The sequence below is a fragment of the Nannobrachium achirus genome, assembly GCF_963921795.1.
Source record: "Nannobrachium achirus genome assembly, chromosome: 22".
In the NCBI taxonomy this organism is placed as follows: domain Eukaryota; kingdom Metazoa; phylum Chordata; class Actinopteri; order Myctophiformes; family Myctophidae; genus Nannobrachium; species Nannobrachium achirus.
The window spans coordinates 25,934,652-25,955,137 of NC_137829.1; the positions used below are offsets into that span (position 1 = coordinate 25,934,652).

At 39.1% G+C, this 20,486-nt stretch overlaps 3 protein-coding genes across 3 annotated transcripts; 2 read left to right on the forward strand and 1 right to left on the reverse strand.

Annotated features, from left to right (window-relative positions):
* Positions 1 to 979: 979 nt before the first annotated feature.
* mettl8 (methyltransferase 8, methylcytidine) lies at positions 980 to 9,060 on the reverse strand. Its single transcript, XM_080752696.1, has 12 exons — positions 8,983 to 9,060; positions 7,803 to 7,929; positions 5,852 to 6,008; positions 5,347 to 5,438; positions 4,926 to 5,254; positions 4,739 to 4,788; positions 3,725 to 3,785; positions 2,883 to 3,022; positions 1,931 to 2,037; positions 1,699 to 1,764; positions 1,361 to 1,609; positions 980 to 1,137 (listed from the first exon to the last, which is right to left on the reverse strand). The coding sequence occupies exons 3-11, from the start codon at positions 6,001 to 6,003 to the stop codon at positions 1,455 to 1,457; spliced, it is 1,152 nt and encodes a 383-aa protein (XP_080608822.1). The 5' UTR covers positions 6,004 to 6,008; positions 7,803 to 7,929; positions 8,983 to 9,060; the 3' UTR covers positions 980 to 1,137; positions 1,361 to 1,454.
* Positions 9,061 to 9,201: 141 nt separating this feature from the next.
* dcaf17 (ddb1 and cul4 associated factor 17) lies at positions 9,202 to 15,201 on the forward strand. The gene is made up of 14 exons (XM_080752627.1): positions 9,202 to 9,207; positions 9,307 to 9,410; positions 9,523 to 9,616; positions 9,770 to 9,906; positions 10,079 to 10,157; positions 10,888 to 10,977; positions 11,063 to 11,167; positions 11,742 to 11,844; positions 12,385 to 12,530; positions 13,247 to 13,356; positions 13,910 to 13,997; positions 14,221 to 14,304; positions 14,805 to 14,960; positions 15,069 to 15,201. Exons 3-14 carry the CDS (start codon positions 9,542 to 9,544, stop codon positions 15,174 to 15,176), a joined length of 1,281 nt encoding a protein of 426 aa, XP_080608753.1. The 5' UTR covers positions 9,202 to 9,207; positions 9,307 to 9,410; positions 9,523 to 9,541; the 3' UTR covers positions 15,177 to 15,201.
* A 906-nt stretch (positions 15,202 to 16,107) lies between these two features.
* cybrd1 (cytochrome b reductase 1) lies at positions 16,108 to 18,379 on the forward strand. The gene is made up of 4 exons (XM_080752677.1): positions 16,108 to 16,312; positions 16,523 to 16,731; positions 17,597 to 17,751; positions 17,883 to 18,379. The coding sequence occupies exons 1-4, from the start codon at positions 16,126 to 16,128 to the stop codon at positions 18,145 to 18,147; spliced, it is 816 nt and encodes a 271-aa protein (XP_080608803.1). The 5' UTR covers positions 16,108 to 16,125; the 3' UTR covers positions 18,148 to 18,379.
* Positions 18,380 to 20,486: the final 2,107 nt, after the last annotated feature.

Genomic DNA, 20,486 nt, shown 5'->3' on the forward strand with positions numbered 1-20,486 from the left:
CCTCCCCCAGAAACAAATTAAAAGAGTAGATGTTATTTCCTGTATTCTGTTGCATTTAGGGAGTTTGATACTTTTATCTGGCTTTACTAGGATGAGAAAATGATGGATAAATATGTTTACATTAAGCTGCAAGTAACACGTCTTTTGCTTGAAGATCTGTTCTTTTTGCACACGCATCCATCCAAAAGTCCCTCCGCATTTAAACTGCCTGCTAGTAAGCAATGGGCATTTTGGACGTGTTGAATTAGAATTAGAAGTAGATCCTCATCATCCTCATGTCGCCTGTCGATCTTACTGTAGAGAATGATGTGCGCAGGAACGTGCACGCAGCGTTCCTCACACTAGACGCTCACGCACACACAGTGACGCATCATTACTTCAGAATCAGATACAGTATTTTAAGCCCTTTAATTGCTCAATCGCGGCCGAAGTGGATGTCTCAGTGACACTTGAGTTGACGCAGTTTTCCACTTTTTGACGGCTGGTGATATGACGGCGTGAGAAATACGATGTGTGGCGTGAGAGCGTGAGAAGAGGGTCATTTGCGTGAGTCTCACGCTCATTGCGTGAGGGTTGGCAGCTCTGATATATATATATATATATATATATATATATGATCTATATATATATGGCCTTTATTAACTGTTAAATAATGAAATTGTTACTTTTTAACAATAACATTTTCTAACTTTGTTTTGTAATGCATCTTTACGGTACTTAATCTCTGTAGCACCTTTGAGATTACTTGTAAGTAAAAGTGCTCTGACAAATTCTGTTAAAGTTAAAAGAACAGGCCACTAAATGCAATGTTGCATAATGAATTTTTCAGTTTATTGACTGTTAGAATGAACCCTATTAACATTTTCTCCCAACAATGTTGACCAAAGGTATTCATAATACCAAAGACAAAATCTAGCTATAACTTTAAAATAGTAACATAGAAAAGCTAAGGTGAGCCTTGTGCACCAGCAGAGCGGGCCATGAGGTGCGTTTACCACTGGCATCACCACAAGTAGACATCACCACTGGCGATCCAGTAGACATCACCACTGGCATCACCAGGAATGCTGTCCCTCATTGGCTGTTAATGGTGATGGTGATGTTGCCAGAAATGCTGGTCCCTGATTGGGCTACAGGCTTAAACAAAGAAGGACACAGCCATACTTATTACCCAGGTTGCAGTACTTGCATGCTCTGCTGGCGCAAGTAATGGTGATTCTTACAATTCAAGCAAGAGGACCGCTCTAAGACATTAACATAAAAGGGGAATCAAAACACATCAAACTATAAAAAAAATATTATCAGATATTATATATCTCAAGAGCAAAAAATATTCTCTTGCTCTTTGTGTGTGACTCACAGGTTGTGTGAGTGTCCTCCCATTTCTTAGACTATAGCGATTTGTGATTGTAGACAGGCTCTGGATCATTGGACTGGTCCCTTCTCTTTGGGGGCTAACACGATGCAGGTGGATGTAACTTCTCGTACTTGCTCTGTATCCACACTCGATGCATTAGTACTTTCTTTCTTCTGTTCACCTGTAGTTTTCTATCCTCTAGATTCTGAGTTTGTTCCAGTCCAGCATTAGAAAATAAACTATGAACCTCATCTGCAAAAACAAAGCATTATTAGTACTATATTTTATAACTTTACGGCCAAAAATGTAGCATACTTCAGAATTAAGGAATTTTAAAAGACCTTTTGTGAAAAAATAAACACATGTTCCATCTCTTCGTGTGTAGAAATTCTCTGATAGGCACTGTCCTGATAGGAAGAGGACATATTTCACTGTAACTTTCACAATAGCCTATATTATGATATACAGTATCAAAGATACACATGTGCAGAATAGAATACTGTCATATTTCAAAGACAAACAGTGCAATATTTTCAGCTTGGCAACAGTGTGTCCGTATTTTTGGAGACTCACCTTTCTTAAACCTAAGTTGTGAAATGTCATATCTGCCATAATCACGGAAGAGGAATGTACCTCCATGTTTGAGGTATCTAGATAGTCTGTTCACAACTCCTTGCATTCTGTAAGGAACAGCAATGATGCAAAGTGGCAAAATGTAGTATTAGTATGTTGCTGCATGGTTGTGGTTGGCCTGCAATTTGTAAATAACATCAATTTATGAGGGTATGAGTGTAAGATCCATGGAGAGGACTAAATTCTAATTTATGCTTATCTCATGCAAAAAGTATAAATTAGGCTTAAGCGGAGGTCATCTTAATTATTTGCCCTCACCTACTACAGTTCCAGATATTATTGGTAAGATTTAAAGTTGGCCAGCCTGAGCCTATATGAAAGTGGATATATATGGAGAAATATAAACTGAAAAGAAATGCACCAGTGTATTCAAGCAGGCTGGTGACAGCTGTCTAGCTGCTGGTCCATATTCAGCATCCTAAGCAGCTGCAATCTTTCACTGGCTCAGTATGAAATAATATGTCACTGCTAGAAGAGCAACCTGCAACCGCACAGTGCAAAGGCTACAGTCATTAACACTCTAAAGAATAGCTCCTAAAGATGCATGTACAATTACTTGTAATTAGCATTAAGTTGCACTGCACCTGAGCCATACTATTGCAATACAGACTGTTCACATAAAGTGCAGGGAAAGAAAGAATGAATAAACAACTGAATGTATGGAGAGAGATTTAACATTTTAAATTAATATAAAGCCGTGCAAATGAACAGTGTGTAATATAGGACCAGGGATTTTGCGGGTTTAGTGATGACATTCAGACAAAGCCAACGGAAAGAGGGTGGGGATGGTGTGAGGAGTTGCTGGGTTGAGTGGGGGCTGGGGTGTTCTGGGGTCTGACAGGCGATAAATGACATTAGTCGTTCCTAGCTTTGTCTTCTAACCTTCACCTACCGCTCTGGATGAATGGAAGAGAGCACAAAGACCATCAGAATAGCATCCAGGCTCTGCGGTGGAAAGGGAAAGGAAGCAATCTCTTCACAAATGTCATGAACAAATGCGTGACAAACAGACTCATCATATTCTGGATGGTTCTATAGGAGCAAAAAGAGAGAGAGAAAAAAACTTGAAACATTACTCAATTAGAATGCCCTTTAAATTAAATAGTTGGGATACTTAAACATAAATCAAACTACATTTTAGAAAAAGTGCTCCTTGGAGCACAGGTCTCCGCCAGGTCAGGTAGGTTATTGTGGGCCAGCAATGTTGATGGAATATGAAGAATTGGAGAGATCCATCTTGATCACATGACTATAGAGATAATGTGTACCAATTTGCGTCTGTAGGAGTAATATAAAAAAATGTGTTTTGCAAAACTCTGCCTCCTGGTGGCGCTATAATAAGGAAATGTCAAAAGGGTGGCATTTGTTCCTCAATGTAGTGTGAATGTGCGTGCAAAGTTTCAGCGCAATCAGTTCATGATTTGAGTAATTTTGTTCAAAACGGTAGCCTGTAGCGTAGCTAGCCTGCTACGCTACATTCAGTGATTGGTTTTGTCACTTCGCTTCTCGCGGGGAGGTTAAATGGACAATTGTAATATCATATTAATAACGTCTTCTTTGACCTACTTGCAGTGTTCATAAACAGGTTGTCCCTGATTAGTCGTTTGATTAGTCACACATACACACGTAGAGACAGAGAAGTGAGAAACAATCTTTGCCTCCTAGCCCAGCAAAAGATAATGAGGTTAATGATGTTACAGTATACTACGGCTACTTTATACCTCAAAAACATACCTTGACCAGCTGAATGGCTTGAGGGGAAAAGTCACAACAGTATAAAAATGCCCCAGTGTGTCTGTGAAAGAGAGCAGTACAACTTCAGCTTCTGGTTGTTTCAGCACTAAAAATCACACAAATGCAATCAAAATCAACTCAAGAAATTAAAGTAATTAAAGGGATGTTTCACTTTAAAACATTGTTTTAGGTCATTTTGTCATCTAGTCTTTTTTTCAAGATTTTGTAACCCGTTTTTCACCCAGTCCTGGGCGCTACTCTCCCTCTGCCAACCTGGGGAGAGCTCATGTTCCTTCAATGCATGAGGAGTGAAGCAAGCCGCTTCTTATCACCTGACAGGAGGTAATTTCCCCAATAGGACTTAGCGCATGGAAGGATCACATTATTCCAACCAGTTCCTTTCCCCTAGAGACCAGGATTACTGCATGTTTTTTGTGAGGTTACCTACCCTAGGGGACATGGAGAGAACATGCAAGCTCCACACAGAAAGGTCCTTTCACCAACCCAACTGATGATGCAGAGGAGAGAAAATGCCCCCAGCGCCCACAGCTTCCCTAGCAGCAATCGAAACCGGGACCTTCTAACTGTGAGGCGACAGTGCTACTGACTGCGCCACCGAGCCCCCATATTTTACATGTTAAGACCTTCATAAGATTGTATACGCCAGGTTAAGATTAAAGAGTTCTGATCCATTATTTTCTCTGTATGTCTGCTTACCAGAACAAAACAATGGAAATGAGAATCCTTGTTTAAAGCTACAATCTGGAATGAATAAAACATTATTTTAACCAATCTGTATGGTAGTACAATACAATATAACTAGATCAGTGGTTGCAGGTGGTCAAAGACAAAGTCGGGAAAGTTATTTGAAGCAGATGCTCTTGTCGTTTTGGACATTGTTGCTTGAGACAACAGAGATTACATTTACAGATTGTAGCTTTAATGACTAGAAAATACATAAATTGTGCCTTTAGGTTTAGTATATTCCCCAAATCTGACCAAAAATATACTCACTTAATTGAACTAACAATAGGAAAAACACTGTTGCCAACCCCACATCCGACCTGTGAAGATAAATGTGAAATCGTACACCATCGTCTGCACAGTATTGTATAATGCTCTGCCTGTGTGTATCAATGGAAACAGCATTGTGGGTCACAGAAATCATAAATCAAGATCAATAAAGATGAACATAATAAACCTCCAAGATACGAAACGTGGCATGTTGTCCAGGGTAAGAGGTCTTCCGTATGGCACCTCCTTCTTCATCATCTCTATAAGAGGAGCTTTGGCTTTCAGTTGGAATGTTATGCTGGTTATACACAGCCTCTGTGCCCCTGCCAGACCCACTTGGTTGTAGGCATGAGGTCTGGGGCCCACCCTGACACCCCTCTGTGGCAATGTTTTCAGGCCGCAAAGGAAGAAGTTCTGGGAATTCTAAAAACAGCCATTTGCGATCTTTGAAGAACTTGTCCTGATGTAGCTCATAGAATCTATCCCAGTATTGGTAAGCTTCTGTGTCATATGTACCTGTGGGGGTAATGTGAATCCATTTTAAAGAGATGTTGATGTTTGTTGGTCATGTAACTCAAATGTTGTGAGAGAAGAAAAATGTTGCTTGCCTTGTTCTTCTAATGGAATTTTTACAGAAGAATTTTCTTTTGCCTTTTGACAGGCATTTTGTCTCTCCTTCTCGGTCCACTTGACATGATCCCTAAAACATAATAATACAGTATATTTCAGAGATGCAAATTATCTCCCAATTATTGTGTTGGATCATTCTTAATTTATCAGTTGTGCTTATTATAAATGTTTTTTTATTATTATTTTCCAAAGCCCACATAAACAAACATTTAGCTTTAGGCTATAAACTAAAACAACAAATTAGCTATCTGTAACACTGATTATGATGCATTTAATCCAATCCCTAACAATCATCACTGGCAAAACATAAAATAAATACCTAAGCAGTCCTACTGTAAACCTACGTATAGCCTATTCAGCATAACATTTTCCAAATAGATTCCATATTGGGTGGGTGCATAAACTGCAAGGTACACCAATATATACCCACAGAGAAGTAGGTATATTGTTACACTTTATCCTACCCTGAACTGCAATACTAACCACATGTTGTGCTTGTAGGTGTCCTCCGGACTGGTCAAAATCCTTGTTCCCAGGGGAGCAGTAGGTCTGCCCCCAGTGCTATATAGTCTCCTGGGGAATCTGCGTAGATCTTTAGCCAGTGAGGCGAAACAGAGCCTCTGAAATATATGCATTTAATCTGTAAATGTACAAAGCAGGCAAGTTAATTTAGGGCAAGTACCAGACACAAGCAAGCATACAGAATGTCTTCTAAATATGCTGTAGTTTAAAGGGATATTTCACTTAAAAAAAAACTTTGGTAATTTTATTGTCTAATCAGGCTTTTAGGAACACCCTGTACGGCCCTCCTGGGCCTAACACACCCATTGTAACTTCAAACTCCATTTTAACCTAATTAAAAACACCCATTCTTTTTTCTGGTGAATCATACAACCCTCCTAATCCGTGAGCAGGCCATGTTTTTTCCATAACTTTTTTCATTTATCTATACTATAATTTTGCGAATGTCTGTCTGTCTGTCTGTCTGAAACAGTGTTTCTCATCAGTGGCTGGAGCAATTGATCTGAAATCGCATCACAATTAGCATATGAACACACCTAACATAACTGTGAAGCCCGTTTGTCACTTTCACAAATCGTATGCTGTATATTAGCATTTTTATGGTGTATCTACTATCTATTCTGCATCTAGCTTGAGGCTAATCTATTCTGCATCTAGCATGAGGCAACATGTTTAACCAGCTCTGTGTGTGTGTGTGTGTGTGTGTGTGTGTGTGTGTGTGTGTGTGTGTGTGTGTGTGTGTGTGTGTGTGTGTGTGTGTGTGTGTGTGTGTGTGTGTGTGTGCAGGCAGGCAGGCGGGTGTGTGCGCAGGCGGGCTGGGGGGGGTGGGGGGTGGGGGGCAGGGGGGGTAGCCATTAAACGAAACGGGTATTTCTTACATTGATGCTCCTACATATTATCATGCAAGCACCAGTTAAAGTTACTTTCCATCCCTCATATACTGTATGCACAGTGCACATCCCATAACCCACACACTGCACATAATTTTGGAGCTCATATCTTTGAACGGGTAAGGGCTATTTTTAATAATTTGTTATTGTATTTAATTTTTTCCATTTTCCCAAAGAATTATTAAAAATAGTCAAAGAGTCAACAGAACAAATAATGGGTGTTTTTAATGAATCTATCATGGTTAAAATGGAGTTTGAAGTTACAATGGGTGTGTATGGGGAGAGGCCCTGGGCCTGGAGGGCCTGATAACATTTACATCAAATATCTAAATCTTGAATCAAGCAAATTAAAAACTGTTCAGGGTGTTCATAAAAGCCAGATTAGACGATAAAATATCCCAATGGCTTAAAGGAGTAGTTCACCCAAAAAAGTACTTATTTTCTGTGAAATACACACTCCATTATGCCTTTATTTTTTCTTCTTTTTTCTGCGTTCCTAAGCCAATAATTTGACTCTTTTAAGACTCTTAAGTCTCCACCGATCATTCTCCATGAATTCAAGGCTTCATGGAGTGTATATGGAGTGTGTAAAGAGTCGACCCATTGTTTGGGTGAACTACTCCTTTAAGTTAAGATTCTAAGATGTCATTCCTTGGTGTAACATGATGACAAACTTGGAAACCACCCATAAATACCACCTAATAACTTTTTCTATAGACCAATAATAACAAATGTGTGTACATTTATAAGGGTTAATTACTAAACATATACAGTATAAGGCAGTTTTATTCCAATAGAGATTATAATTGTAATAATTCACAGCAGAAACAATGTGTTGATCCTTGCTTGCTACTGTAACTACTAACTAGACTAGCAAAAATGAATGTGGAATGTATATATGTATTAAACTTTTGCCCTTGCTTTTGCCTAAAGGCTTGTATAAACGGATATGACAACCAACCACTTGTAAATGGTCTACAAAGACTACACACTACAGATATTGGCGGCCTGGGGTGGACTACCGAAGGTGTTGACTGCCGTGGATCCGGACAGATGTGACGGCTGCTCCCCGGGACGGCGGTTTGTTTTAAATGGATTCAGGAGGAGAAAATTACTTTGGTGATGATGAGAAGGAAGACAAGAAAGGATCTGGGGACAGAAAGAGAAGTAGGAAAAAGAGTAATTCAGAAAGTGAGCATGAGGAAAGTTATGCGGTTGGGATGAGAGCAGAGATAAAAGCTGGCGGCGTTTCTGGAGATCCGCAGCACGTTCCTACTTGGAGAAAGAAGAGTTAGGGGGAGGAAGGGGGTAATAAGTGGTGTGCCACTGACAGTCAAGGACATCTTTGAGAAAGTAGATGGTGTTTGTGAGGCAAGAAGAATGTCAAGAGAATGGCAGAGGGAAGACACCAAGTCCATATTTCTGACATTCAAAGGAGAACTTCCAGAGAGCATTTATGTAGTAGATTACATGACGTACAGAGTCAGGCCTCATGTGTCTACACTGCAGTGGAAGTCACTATGTAGGGTCGTCAGAGTGTCAGAATCACATATATGCCGAGGCTGTAAAGAGAATGGACGAGAAAGGTGATAAATTGTGCGGTTGGTTGAGAACTTGAGATTGAGATGCAGGGTAAATCTGAAAGGATTAAAATGGTGTTGGATGCGGCAAAGAGATTCCTAAACATAGTGGACATTACTAGTAGATTTGGATAACACATTGAGGGAAGGGTTTGCGACAAAAATCTATGAAAATAGACTTTTGTTAGCGATCCACACTCCGGATCAAGAGGTGGCGGTAATGCACCATCATTTGGATGCCAATCACCGTAAAACGACAAAAAGAAGATTGGCGGAAGTGTGGACTATTATAAACATTAGCAAGCTGCTAATGAGGCTCAAAGCCCAAAGGACATGATATAACGTTGTTTTTTTGACGAATTACTTTTTTATTTAGTGACCATTAGTCTGTCGCTAACATGCGCTGTTGCCTCTCAAGTCACACATTTGTGAGCAAGCGTAATTATAACAGAAGAGAATATGTTGCTCAGAGATTACCATTAGTAATAGCAGTTTAATAATACTATTATAGTTACAGACTTCAGTAGACCATCCACGCCGCATAGTTTTGAACGATCACTGCTAAAAGTGTAAAGATGGGAACGGACTATTAATAGGGGCTGTTGTTGCAGAATGTGCTTACCAGAGTTTTGTTTTGTTCCTCGATTCTGTTCAAGTTGTCACCCGCGCGCACATGGATTCTCATGAGCAGGCCGCTTGCTGCCCCCTAGTGGTGCCAGCACGAAAACGAAGAAAGAAGATTGCAAGAAGTATCACTGAGCTATTGGACCTGAGGTCCAGAGGGATCTTCGATGCTGGAACTTTAGCAATACAACATTTGAAACTCATGAGAGGTCTTGTACTCCAGGTGATGAGCAGCACAACGTTATCATTTGTGCTGTTTAATTTATTTTAATATCCAGAAAATTGTGGCAATGTTTAATTGTATATCTATTTTGAATTGCAGGACAACAAAACCTTCATCAAAGTTTGGAGCAAAACCTCAAAATCTCCTATACGCTATGAGTTTGGAAAACTATACTTTGAAAATGTGCAGAGTTGCTACAGTTGGTAAGGATATGTTTGGATGTGTTTTATCTTCCGGTTGTCATTTATCTATGGTTAGTTTAATAACATGGGCAACATTTAGATTTTGACACACAATAAATCTTATGTTTTTAAGTATTGATTCAGAGCCTCAGATGCTGTACAAGATGTCCAAACCGTCTTCTAAATCTGAGAAGATTGAAGATGCGTTGTTGTGTCAGAGCCCACTTGTAAGTGAAATTGCACATTACTTTTGAATATTTGTTTGATTCCTAAGATTTTAGCTCTGAAATTGTAATTGATAAATATTACCATGTCTGTTGCAGGTTATAGTTACTACTTTCTTTCTTTCTTTTTTTTTTCTTCTTTTTTTTTGCACATAGGAAAACACATTGCCCAGTCCCTCTGACCATAAACCCTGCCTGATGGCTTTGACAGCCAATGGTTGGTTGTGTCGTCTTTCAATTGAAACAGGAGAAGTCATCCAGAAGGTTTACCTCTCACCAGACTATAAGTTTAGGTATACTCATACAATTGAGTTTTGTATTGCTTTATTAGAAGTTAAACCATTCAGTTTGACTTAATGTCCTTTATGTCTTTTTTTATAATGTGTTTCTTTTGCTAAAATGTTTTAAGCAAAGCATATTGAGTTGCCTGTTATGTAAACTTGGCAACCTTACTGTTTCTGTCAGGTACCTAGCATGGGATCTTCCTCAAGAGAGATTTTTTGTGAAGTCAGTTTTGAACAAGCAAACGCCTTTAGCACGACAGGTAAATGGTCTGAATCTGTAATTTTGTTTAACCTTTTTAATATAATGTAACAACTTCTGTTTTACTACAAAACAGGAATTGATGACAATAGCAATAACAAAGGCATGAGCCCAAGGATCACATTTGAGAGGTGTATTGCACAGAATTACAATTTACAATAGGCCTATAGGCATTTAGCAGACTCTTAACCAGAGCGATTTACAATAAGCAAGGACAACACAAGGTAATACATCAAATGCATAGAAGTAGTAATCTAAAAACGTGGGTAAACCTGTTAAATTCATCAATAATCATCGAATCTATACACACTATAGCTTCGATGTACAATAGGATGCCTAGTCGAAGATGGCATGGCATCGGGATAAATAAAATGCTATCTAAATTACATGTTTGCCTTTGCATAAGCCTATATGGTCATTGAGGGTAGGTAACTGATACTGTAAGTGGAGTCTGAAGAGGTGAGTCTTCAGACCACGGCGGAAGCTAATGACTACATACGGAAGCTAGTGAGTGAGTCTGCAGTTCTAATTGCAATGGGGAGTTCACGCCACAGTTTGGGGCCAGGAGGGCGTAATATTTTTTAGTTGGCCATGAATAGCCATACATTATCAATTTCCTTTTAGTTCACCAGGCCCAGGATGGAAAGTTGGATGCATGTTAAACAAATTATGTGGAAAACTGCAAGGTGGCAACCAATGTGATTTTATCTTTTCATCTCTACATTTTACAGGCAGGTATCAGTCAGAATACGCTGTTGCACTTCGCCATCTTCAATATTTTCCCCTTGCAAATTGTGGGCATTATGGAGATCAATAAAATGGTATGCATGCACTTTACCTCCCTGTAAAATATATTTATCCCTATTTATGAGAGTTATATTTGACTTACAATGTTTTTGTTCTCAGGTATTTGGGAAAGGTGTTACTGAAGTTAATCTGTCTCAAGGTATCCTTGCTGTCTCTCAAATCAAGTCAGTGAAGCTATATAGCTTTGAAAACCTCATAAATAAGGTACATACTTTATTTGTAATCCTTTTAAAGCCAATGACATACATTTCTGACTCAATTAAAACATGATTGTCTTAGACATTAGTTTTAGATTTATTAGATTTCGATTTATAAGGTAGACAAGATAAATGGTGGATTTAACTTTTTTAGTAACCTATTTTTGGTCTGTTCAGTAAAAGGCGTCAAAATGCCTACTGTACAAGTATTTCTAGCACTGATTCTCCAGTTCTGGAGAGCAATTATCCATTTTTATTCTGCATGTTCATTATTTGAAAATGTCTGGCTTCTAAAGTCTACACAGTCCTTAAAATTCTAAATAAATATTGGCACAGCAATGTCTTCTGAATCATGCATTACACTGTAATAACGCATAATAAAATAATACATTCAGTTTTGCTTTGACCACATGAACTTACTGCAAAGATTTTCAGTAAGTCCATTATGGTCAAAACAAAACTGGATGCTCCCATGAATATAGTAATATAAATATGATACCTGTTCTTTCTTTAGCAATTTTTGGCTACTCGTTTCACTGTCTGGTGTACTCTATATTATTTAATATTTTTCTTTTTCCTAGTACATGACAAATAAATTGACACTTGGAGAGCAGAGCCCTTGTAATGGGGGTAAAATAGTAGGAAATGCTCCTTGTGGTATCCCAGTGAATATCCAAATAAAAGGTAGGACAATGTTTCTTATGTCTTTTTGCTTTCTGTGTATTTTCCGATATCCTGTAAATAATATATACAGGATTTATCGTCACTGTCGGGGGAAACCTTGTGTGTCCGAAAAAAGGTTCCAATGGTTCCAACGTAGGCCTACTTAATATTTAGTCAAAAGCCTATGGCATACATGTACATGACTTTATATGATCTTAACCACTTTTACTTTTACTATAAAAATGTTTCAAAACATGTTGTGAGCTTTTAGATAAATAGATTTCTGCCTGACCATAATGATGATGTGTTCTTTCATTACAGAGCATTTAGAAACAAAGTTACATGCAATAAATTATGTGTGAAATAAAACCATTAAGAGTATCTAAATTATGGAAACATGCACTTTTTCATTAGACCCGCACTCAAATGTGGAAAAACATTTTTGGAAGACAACTTGGGGAGGCTCACAACAGAGAATGCAATAGTTGCCAAATATCTTTTTCTCTTTAATGTTTAATATCTATAATATGCAGAATTGATTGCTTCCTCGTTATTGCACAGAATGTCCTCCAGTGCTTTTTGAGCTGCAATATGGTGGAGACGGTATGGTGGAGATTGGAGGTTTTCCATGGCACTACATCTATACACCGCCTCAGAAGAAATACAAGGGGACCCACCACATCTGCTTATTAGCAGATGGCACTCCGGTACTCTTTAAATCATAAATTCAAAGTATATAATTTTGCACATGAAAAAACAAGCTGCCCCTTTCCTTTGTGTTTGAGAGTTGGTCAGAGACTTTTATACATGCCAATTGTTTTTAACCCATTCGATCTAAACATTTTTGAAAAACATATGTTGCTTATATCAGTGTTGCTTAAACCTTTTCATGTCAAGGACCCCCAAAATTATTTGGCTGTGGACCCCCATTTCAAAATATATTTTCCAGGGACCCGCAGAAGCAAAGATTTTAGTTAAAAGATTTCGCTTAAAAGAATACATAAGATCTTCTATTTTTGAATAGCCAAAGTATAAAATAAATGTTTAAAGTGGTTACACAGATGCTTTCCCGGTTTGAATGGGTTCATTGCCACAGATGTCTTTGACATTCACAGAGATGTCTTTGACATTCAATGTATTCAACTGTGAGCTTGAGAAGGATAGCACCAAAAGCCTGAATCAAGAGGGATTTTTTTTATACAGGTACAAACTTCGACATGTTCCGCAGAGACTGTACTAACACAACAATTCAATATACTGTATAACACGATGATAATAACAAAATCTAACACGCACTTGCGTGCGCGCACACACACACACACACACACACAGGTTTGTCAATATCTTTTATTCTTACTGTCAACTACATATTTTGTTATATTTTAAGTGCCATAGTTGTTTGTGTGATTGCATTTTACATTAGGCAAACAATGGAATACAAGAAATGGATGGCGTTTCCCTTGAGAGTGATGTAATCTACTTCCACACGGATCTCTCAGGCAGAGTCCTTCATTTTGGCCCTAGCAACATTAAGTGAGTACCAGATACATCTGCAATTGAGCAGTGTGCAATGTCCATTTCGGGTTATGTAAAAAGGAAATCTTCGTGTTGTGCAGTTAATCCATCAAAAGAAAAATGACCCACACCAAGTGTTAAAAACCTAGCCTGGCATTAGCTAGATGGATAACATGGATTCATTCACACGTTCCTCCGCGGTATCAGCCTGCCATTAGCCAGACTGATAATATGGATTCACTCACACGCTCAGGCACGGACTGGCACAGAAAATAGTCCCTGGCATTTGTGGCTTTCGCCGGCCCAAAGACGTCATTATGTCAAAACCATACCCACCGTAGACATTTCCCATTATCTTTGGCCATAGATGTTTACTGTTTAACAGTCCAACAGTATTTCTTTTGTGGGTGGGGGTGAGGGGTGTCACTGATTGGCCCGGTAATGTTGAGATTTCTCCTACTAGCTTGTGGAGGAGCGTGTGAGTGAATCCACATTATCAGTCTGATAATCCTCATTATAGCAGTTTTGATAATGTACAGCAAATAACAAATAACTGTATTTTTCTTTTAAGAATGCTAAAAATTCGGCATGATTTGAACAGTGGTTTACCAAGTGAAGTAACTGAAGACTTCTCCATTACTGCTTGTCGAAATAACAGTGTGAGTGCTTTACTAAGATACTGTATTTCTCCATACTACTGGCGGTCTGTTACATTTATTATCTGAAAAGAGTTCCCATATTTAATGCATACTTGTAGGGATATGATGGTGAAGTATCAATATCAAAACATACCCTCCTAGCTATAGCAGAGCCATCTCAACACTCCAGAAAGAGTGCTTATATTTTAAATTTGCCATTTCACCTGCTCTCCATCTGCTGTAGGCTACCTCAATGGTTACTGTCACCTCCTCTGGCCGTGCTGTAAAGAGGAGATTTCATCAGCTGGATGATGACCCAGAACAAGAGGTATCAAAAATGATTCATCTTTCTTCTGATACTGGCCCACAAATAATATTTTCTACCTTTTTACCAAAGTATAAGCAAAGCCTTTTCATTGCATAACATGTGCTCCTCGAAGCACAGGTCTCCGGGTTGTCTACCAAGGGCCTGCAAACTTTGGAAGGCGATCATAGCTAATTGGAATGAGATCTCTGAGTCCTTGCCAATGTGTGTGCCTAGTTTGAAGGCGGTGGTCCCATATGCACATGACAATTTTATGTACATAGCGGTCGGATCTGATGTCTGAGTTATAGTGACATGCCTGTATATGGGAGTGTCAGTGAAGAGGGACAAACCAAGTGGGCATTCCCTTTTCTTTGACGATGGCTAGCCAGATTGGAGTCAGAGTGACTAATTTGTTTATTTTCTCTATGATATACTTTATCCATCTCTTTGGTAAAGGTTATTATTATTTTATTACACAAGTTTAAAATCCAAGACTCATTAAATATTCTCATACTTAACAGACCTTCCGTGTGTTGGAGTATGAGGATGAGCTGGACCTTCTTGCAGTAGTTGCAGTGACTGACGAAGGGGGAGAAGGAAGAGCCAGTATCGGGCTTCATGACAACAAGACTGGAGAATTACTACGAACAGTTTCTCTTGAGGAACCTTGGGATGAGGTGAGTGGCTGACATCTTTCCAGCCTTGTGCAAAGTAATTTGAATTTCTCAGTCTGTTATGTATAATTTGTTAATTTACGTGTATTATTTGCACACTTTTTTTTCCAGACCTACCAACATGAGTTGTACTTTGACAGAGACACACTTGTTCATATTGAACAAAGGAGCAATCATTTCTGCTGCCATGTCTACAAACTCCAGGCGAATGGATCATAAGGCTTTATAAGGCATCAGTGACAATTGTTGGAAATTAATGTCAAAATGACTATGAACTTCTATCATTAGGATGTTGTAGATGTTTTTATTGCAGATTTTTTTACTCGACTGCTTGTGTTGTCTATTACATTTGGAGCTGCCTTCCTCATTACAGCATTTTTATGTTAATCACACTGTTAATAGTAGCTATTAAACATAAGATTTGAATACATTAAAACAAACTGAAATACAGATTTTTGTTACATTTCTACCAAGTCAGAATGAAATTAAAAGAGGACTGTAGGATTTTGATCCCTGGGAGAGTGGATTTTATTTTATTATATATAGCTTACTGAATGAATGCTTCAAAACGCACGGATACACACACGGCCACGCTATGGAGACGGTGTGACCACCGCTCAAAAAAATAATAATGCACAATTACATTGCAACTCAGGTCCCCATTTATATAGCCGGCCAAAATGTTAAAACCATAGGTTAAAACTGAGGTGATATTGCTAAATTCTTCTGCTGCACCTGCGTCGATCACGCACTCTGGGTTGCCATGGCACCCACTTTGAGAATTAATCCCGAATAGATTAAATCATTGCTTGCACAAAGGACATTTAATTGACATTTTATCCTGTTGCGTAGGCCTAATTTGTTGTAACCGCCACAGATGTCGCAAAACATTGCAGATGCTAACCTCGCGTCAGCATATGCAGAACTAATCCAAACATTTTCATAACTTCTGTCACGTGACCTGACCTCCCCGCTAGCTGTAGGCTGGCTGTAGTATTAACAGTCAGTAACACGACGACTTGTTTAAAGTTGTGAGTTGTGACTGAGCCAGTTTAGTTTAGTTCCTCCTCCAGCTTGGTGTTGTAACCTCGGGTCGCACCAGGAATTCCACCGCGGAGGAAAAGTGGTTTTGCGTTTCTGACTGTGTTGTTGGTCGTCTTTCTTGAGAATGGAGGATTTTAAGAAGTTCGTCTTCTTCATCTCTGCGGCTCTGTCTGTCGGTTTTGTTTGTATAACGTTTGTGTTCATCTGGGTGGTCAACTTTAAAGGAGGTTTTGCATGGGATGGAGGATCGGCCGAATTCAACTGGCATCCGGTCTTACTCGTTATTGGATTGATATTTTTGCAGGGAATTGGTGAGATAATTTATCATAATTCCCTATTTTTCCATATTCACCGGTTAAACGGAATATATAAAGTAATATATAATGGTTTACCTATACGGGAGTTTAAAAAAGTATCATTCACGTTAGTTTTTAAGATGTCACAATCCTTATGACAATATCAATCCGCATTTAAGGCTACTTTAGATAAGTGACGCAGTAAATGTATCTGTTCTCTTTCAGCCATTATCGTGTACAGGCTCCCATGGACATGGAAGTACAGTAAGCTAGTTATGAAGTTTACTCATGCTGGCTTACACTCCTTAGCCTTCATCCTGACCGTGGTGGCGCTAGTAGCAGTATTTGACTTCCATAATGTTGCAAAGATCCCCAATATGTACAGCCTACATAGCTGGGTGGGACTGGCCGCTGTCATCTTTTACACTCTACAGGTAGCTACATCATTATAATAATGGTATTACATTATTCTCTCTCTCTGTCTCTCTCATTCTCTCCACACACTCTCTCCACACACACACACACACACACACACACACACACACACACACACACACACACACACACACACACACACACACACACACACACACACACAACTATTACACATATGCACTGTATAGGCATACATATACACACAGCACTTACAACAAGTAAGTGCTTGCATTGATTTGACAATAAATTAGACATTTTGGTATCATATATTTAGTCTCTCTGCTTTCATTTATTAGTGTGGTTGCCCAACAGGGCATTATAGTCCTGGGGAAACTTTATCTATTACTAGGGTAACTTTTCCGGAAACTTTATTGATTACTAGGGTAACTTTTCCACTGCCATTGGAAATGGCAAGGATAGGGAATCAATAGGGAATCAATGAGAGTGGGAATCAGTAGGGAATCAATGGGAGTGGGAATCAACATGTCTCCTTTCCGACATGTCTCCATTCCGACACTAACCCTATCTCTTACCCTAACCTCTATGGAAGTGTTGCCACTCCTACAAGAAGTCAATGTCGGAATGGAGACATGTCGGAATGGAGAAAGCCCCCCGGAATCAATTGGTCGAGCTTCACATGACAGTTAGCTTACTGTAGAATATAGTCAGCAACCGTCAGCAACCATATACTCGCCATTTCCAATTGCATATTTATAGTTCCATTTCGTATTAGGGCAATGCTACAGATTGGAGAGTGATTGTGTTAGAGATATAACATATAACACATTTTCAATCTAGAAAAAGTGAAAGTTGCTACCACCTCACATAATTTGTGAATGTTTCTTTCCTCCCTCCATGGGGCAGCTTGTTCTAGGTATAGTGATATACTTGATACCCATGACACCTGTGGCAGTGAGAGCAACATTTATGCCCCTTCACATCTACAGTGGCCTTTTCATCTTTGCAAGTGTTATAGCAACTGCTTTAATGGGCATCACAGAGAAACTTATCTTTGGACTGTAAGTATTGACATACAATAAAGTAGGCTACCTTTCTAGAATAACATAACCCCATGCACGCATCTATATTATTGGAGTCTTATTATGAAACTGACTTTTTTGTGGGGTGGGGGTCTTTATTATTAACCCAGCACCAACCCAAAGTACAAGGACTCCCCTCCAGAGGCAACTTTTGTGAACGTTCTGGGCATTCTTATTGTGGTGTTTGGAGCTCTCGTCCTCTGGATTGCCACTCGAGCGTCTTGGAAACGCCCAGGTGACCAGCAGATCCTGGGCTCTCTGCATACCATCGGGGGAGGGGAAGCCAACAGCTACGCTGAACAAGTAGACTCAGAGACATGTGGGGAAGTCAGGAGAAGGAGTAATAAATCTGATGATTTTGAACAGGACAAGTGACGCACTACAAACCCACCAGCTCATTCCGTCTACAAGGTTTAGTGAAAGTCATAGCGAAGGCAAATATCATTCTTGCTATTAAATGGGTTTGTCTCTAAATAGCACCTTAAATGCTGCTTTGTCTCTAAATAGCACCTTAAATGCTTTTGGCATTGCGTCTCTTTTTGAGGTCAAGTGTTTACGCAAACATTTCTTGTTACTGAATGCTACTGCTTGAAAAATACTATTTTCATAAAAGAATAAGCTGTTGTCTAATTCCATGATTGAATTATACATTTCTCTATTATTTTCTATACATTCCATATCCTAAAATATTTGTGTGTCTGTGTGTCTGCGTTTTTATTTTTGTATGTTTCCCAATAAAATATTGACTTACGGACATGTCACTGGGAACTGTTTGAAGTATGTTTACTTTACTTACTTACTGCCCTTTATGCCGGCTGGCATGCAGGGCAGCAATAAAGCATTTCCTGTATGTTTTAGGCCAGCACCCCAGTCTTTATAGAACCCCAGGTGTGAATCAACAGGTGTGAAATACCTGAATATACAGATCCATCTAAAAACATATTGTGGAAAAGTAAATTTTTCTACCGTAATATCATTTGAAAAGTGATACCTTTATATATTCTAGATTCATTGTGCATAAAGTGAAATATTTCAAACCTTTTGGCTGCTCAGTCAAGCATAGTAATACCAGTTACACAAGGTACACCAGTTAGTTTTGGCACTGCATGTGGGCAGGTGCCAAGTCCTACTGAAAAAATAAATCTGTGTCTCCATACAGCTTGTCAATATACGGAAGCAAAAGCGCTCTAAAATATCCTGATAGATGGCTGTGTTCGTGTGTTGACTCTGGACTTGATAAAACACAGCAGTGGACCAACTGCAGATGACACATACAGCACTCCAAATCATCACTGACTGGACTTCAAGTTCAAGCAACCCCACACTCTTCCTCCAGACACTTTGGGACCTTGATTTCTAAATGAAATGCAGAATCCAAGTTAAGGTGAAGGTGTCATGGGTGCCATGTCATCTGCTGGTGTTGATGCACTCTGTCTGATCACCAGTTAGTAGTTTTGGTGCCAAGTCCTACTGAAAAAATAAATCTGTCTCCATAAAGCTTGTCAATATACAGAAGCACAAAGGGCTCTAAAATCTCCTGTTAGATGGCTGTGTTGACCCTGGACTTGATCAGACAGAGTGCATCAACACCAGCAGATGACATGGCACCCATGACACCTTCACCTTAAAGGGAAAGACCACCCATTTTCAATATTGAACTATGTCATTAATATACCTTAGAGGAGTTGTGTGGAAATAAAAAAATAGTTCCCCCGCTTCTGTGTTGCTTAGAACTGGAAGATTGATTTTCGGGTTTGTATTGTAAATTACAACTTGATGACATCACACATTGTACTTTACAATACAAACCCCAAAATCAATTCTCCAGTTCTAGGCAACACAGAAGAGGGGGAACTTTTATTTATTTATTTCCACACAACTCCTCTAAGGTATATTAATGACATAGTTCAATATTGAAAATGGGTGGTCTTCCCCTTTAACTTGGATTCTGCTTTTCATTTAGAAATCAAGGCCCCAAAGTGTCTGGAGGAAGAGTTGGGGGTTGTTTGAACTTGAAGTCCAGTCAGTGATGATTTGGAGTGCTGTGTCATCTACTGGTGTTGGTCCACTGCTGTGTTTTATCAATTTATTTTCCAGTGGGACTTGGCACCTGCTTACAGTACCAAAACTACTAGTAACTGGTGTAATAATAATAAACTTTATTTGTATAGCACCTTTCATGACATGAAATGCAGCTCAAAGCGCTTTACAGAACAGAAAAACTGTGTACTGATATTGCTTTGCTTGATTGATTGATTAACCAACTGGTCTGACCCCATAGAGAATCTATGTTGTATTGTGAAGAGGAAGATGGGGGGACAGTCCAGACTACAGATGGGCTTAACACCTAATGCCACAGGCTGATGATCACCTCCATGCCACAATGCCCTTTTGATTAAGTAATTTGTTTAAAATTAAACCAAACCAAGTATAAATTAACATACGTTTCAGATGGCCAACATTTCTGTATTATAAAAGTGTTGTGTAATATAATATTTTGAATTGAGATATGATTTTTCCCCCAATTCTTATAATCATCAAGATTAAACCAAAAAAGGTTATTGTTAAGAACGTTTCGTTGCCAAGCTCAACGTTGGGCATTTAGACCTATACATGGAGATATGGAGCGAACCTGTTTGGCCTAACATGGAGATGTGGAGAACACTATATATGGAGATAGTCCTTTCCATCATGTCATATGGGACTACCGTCAT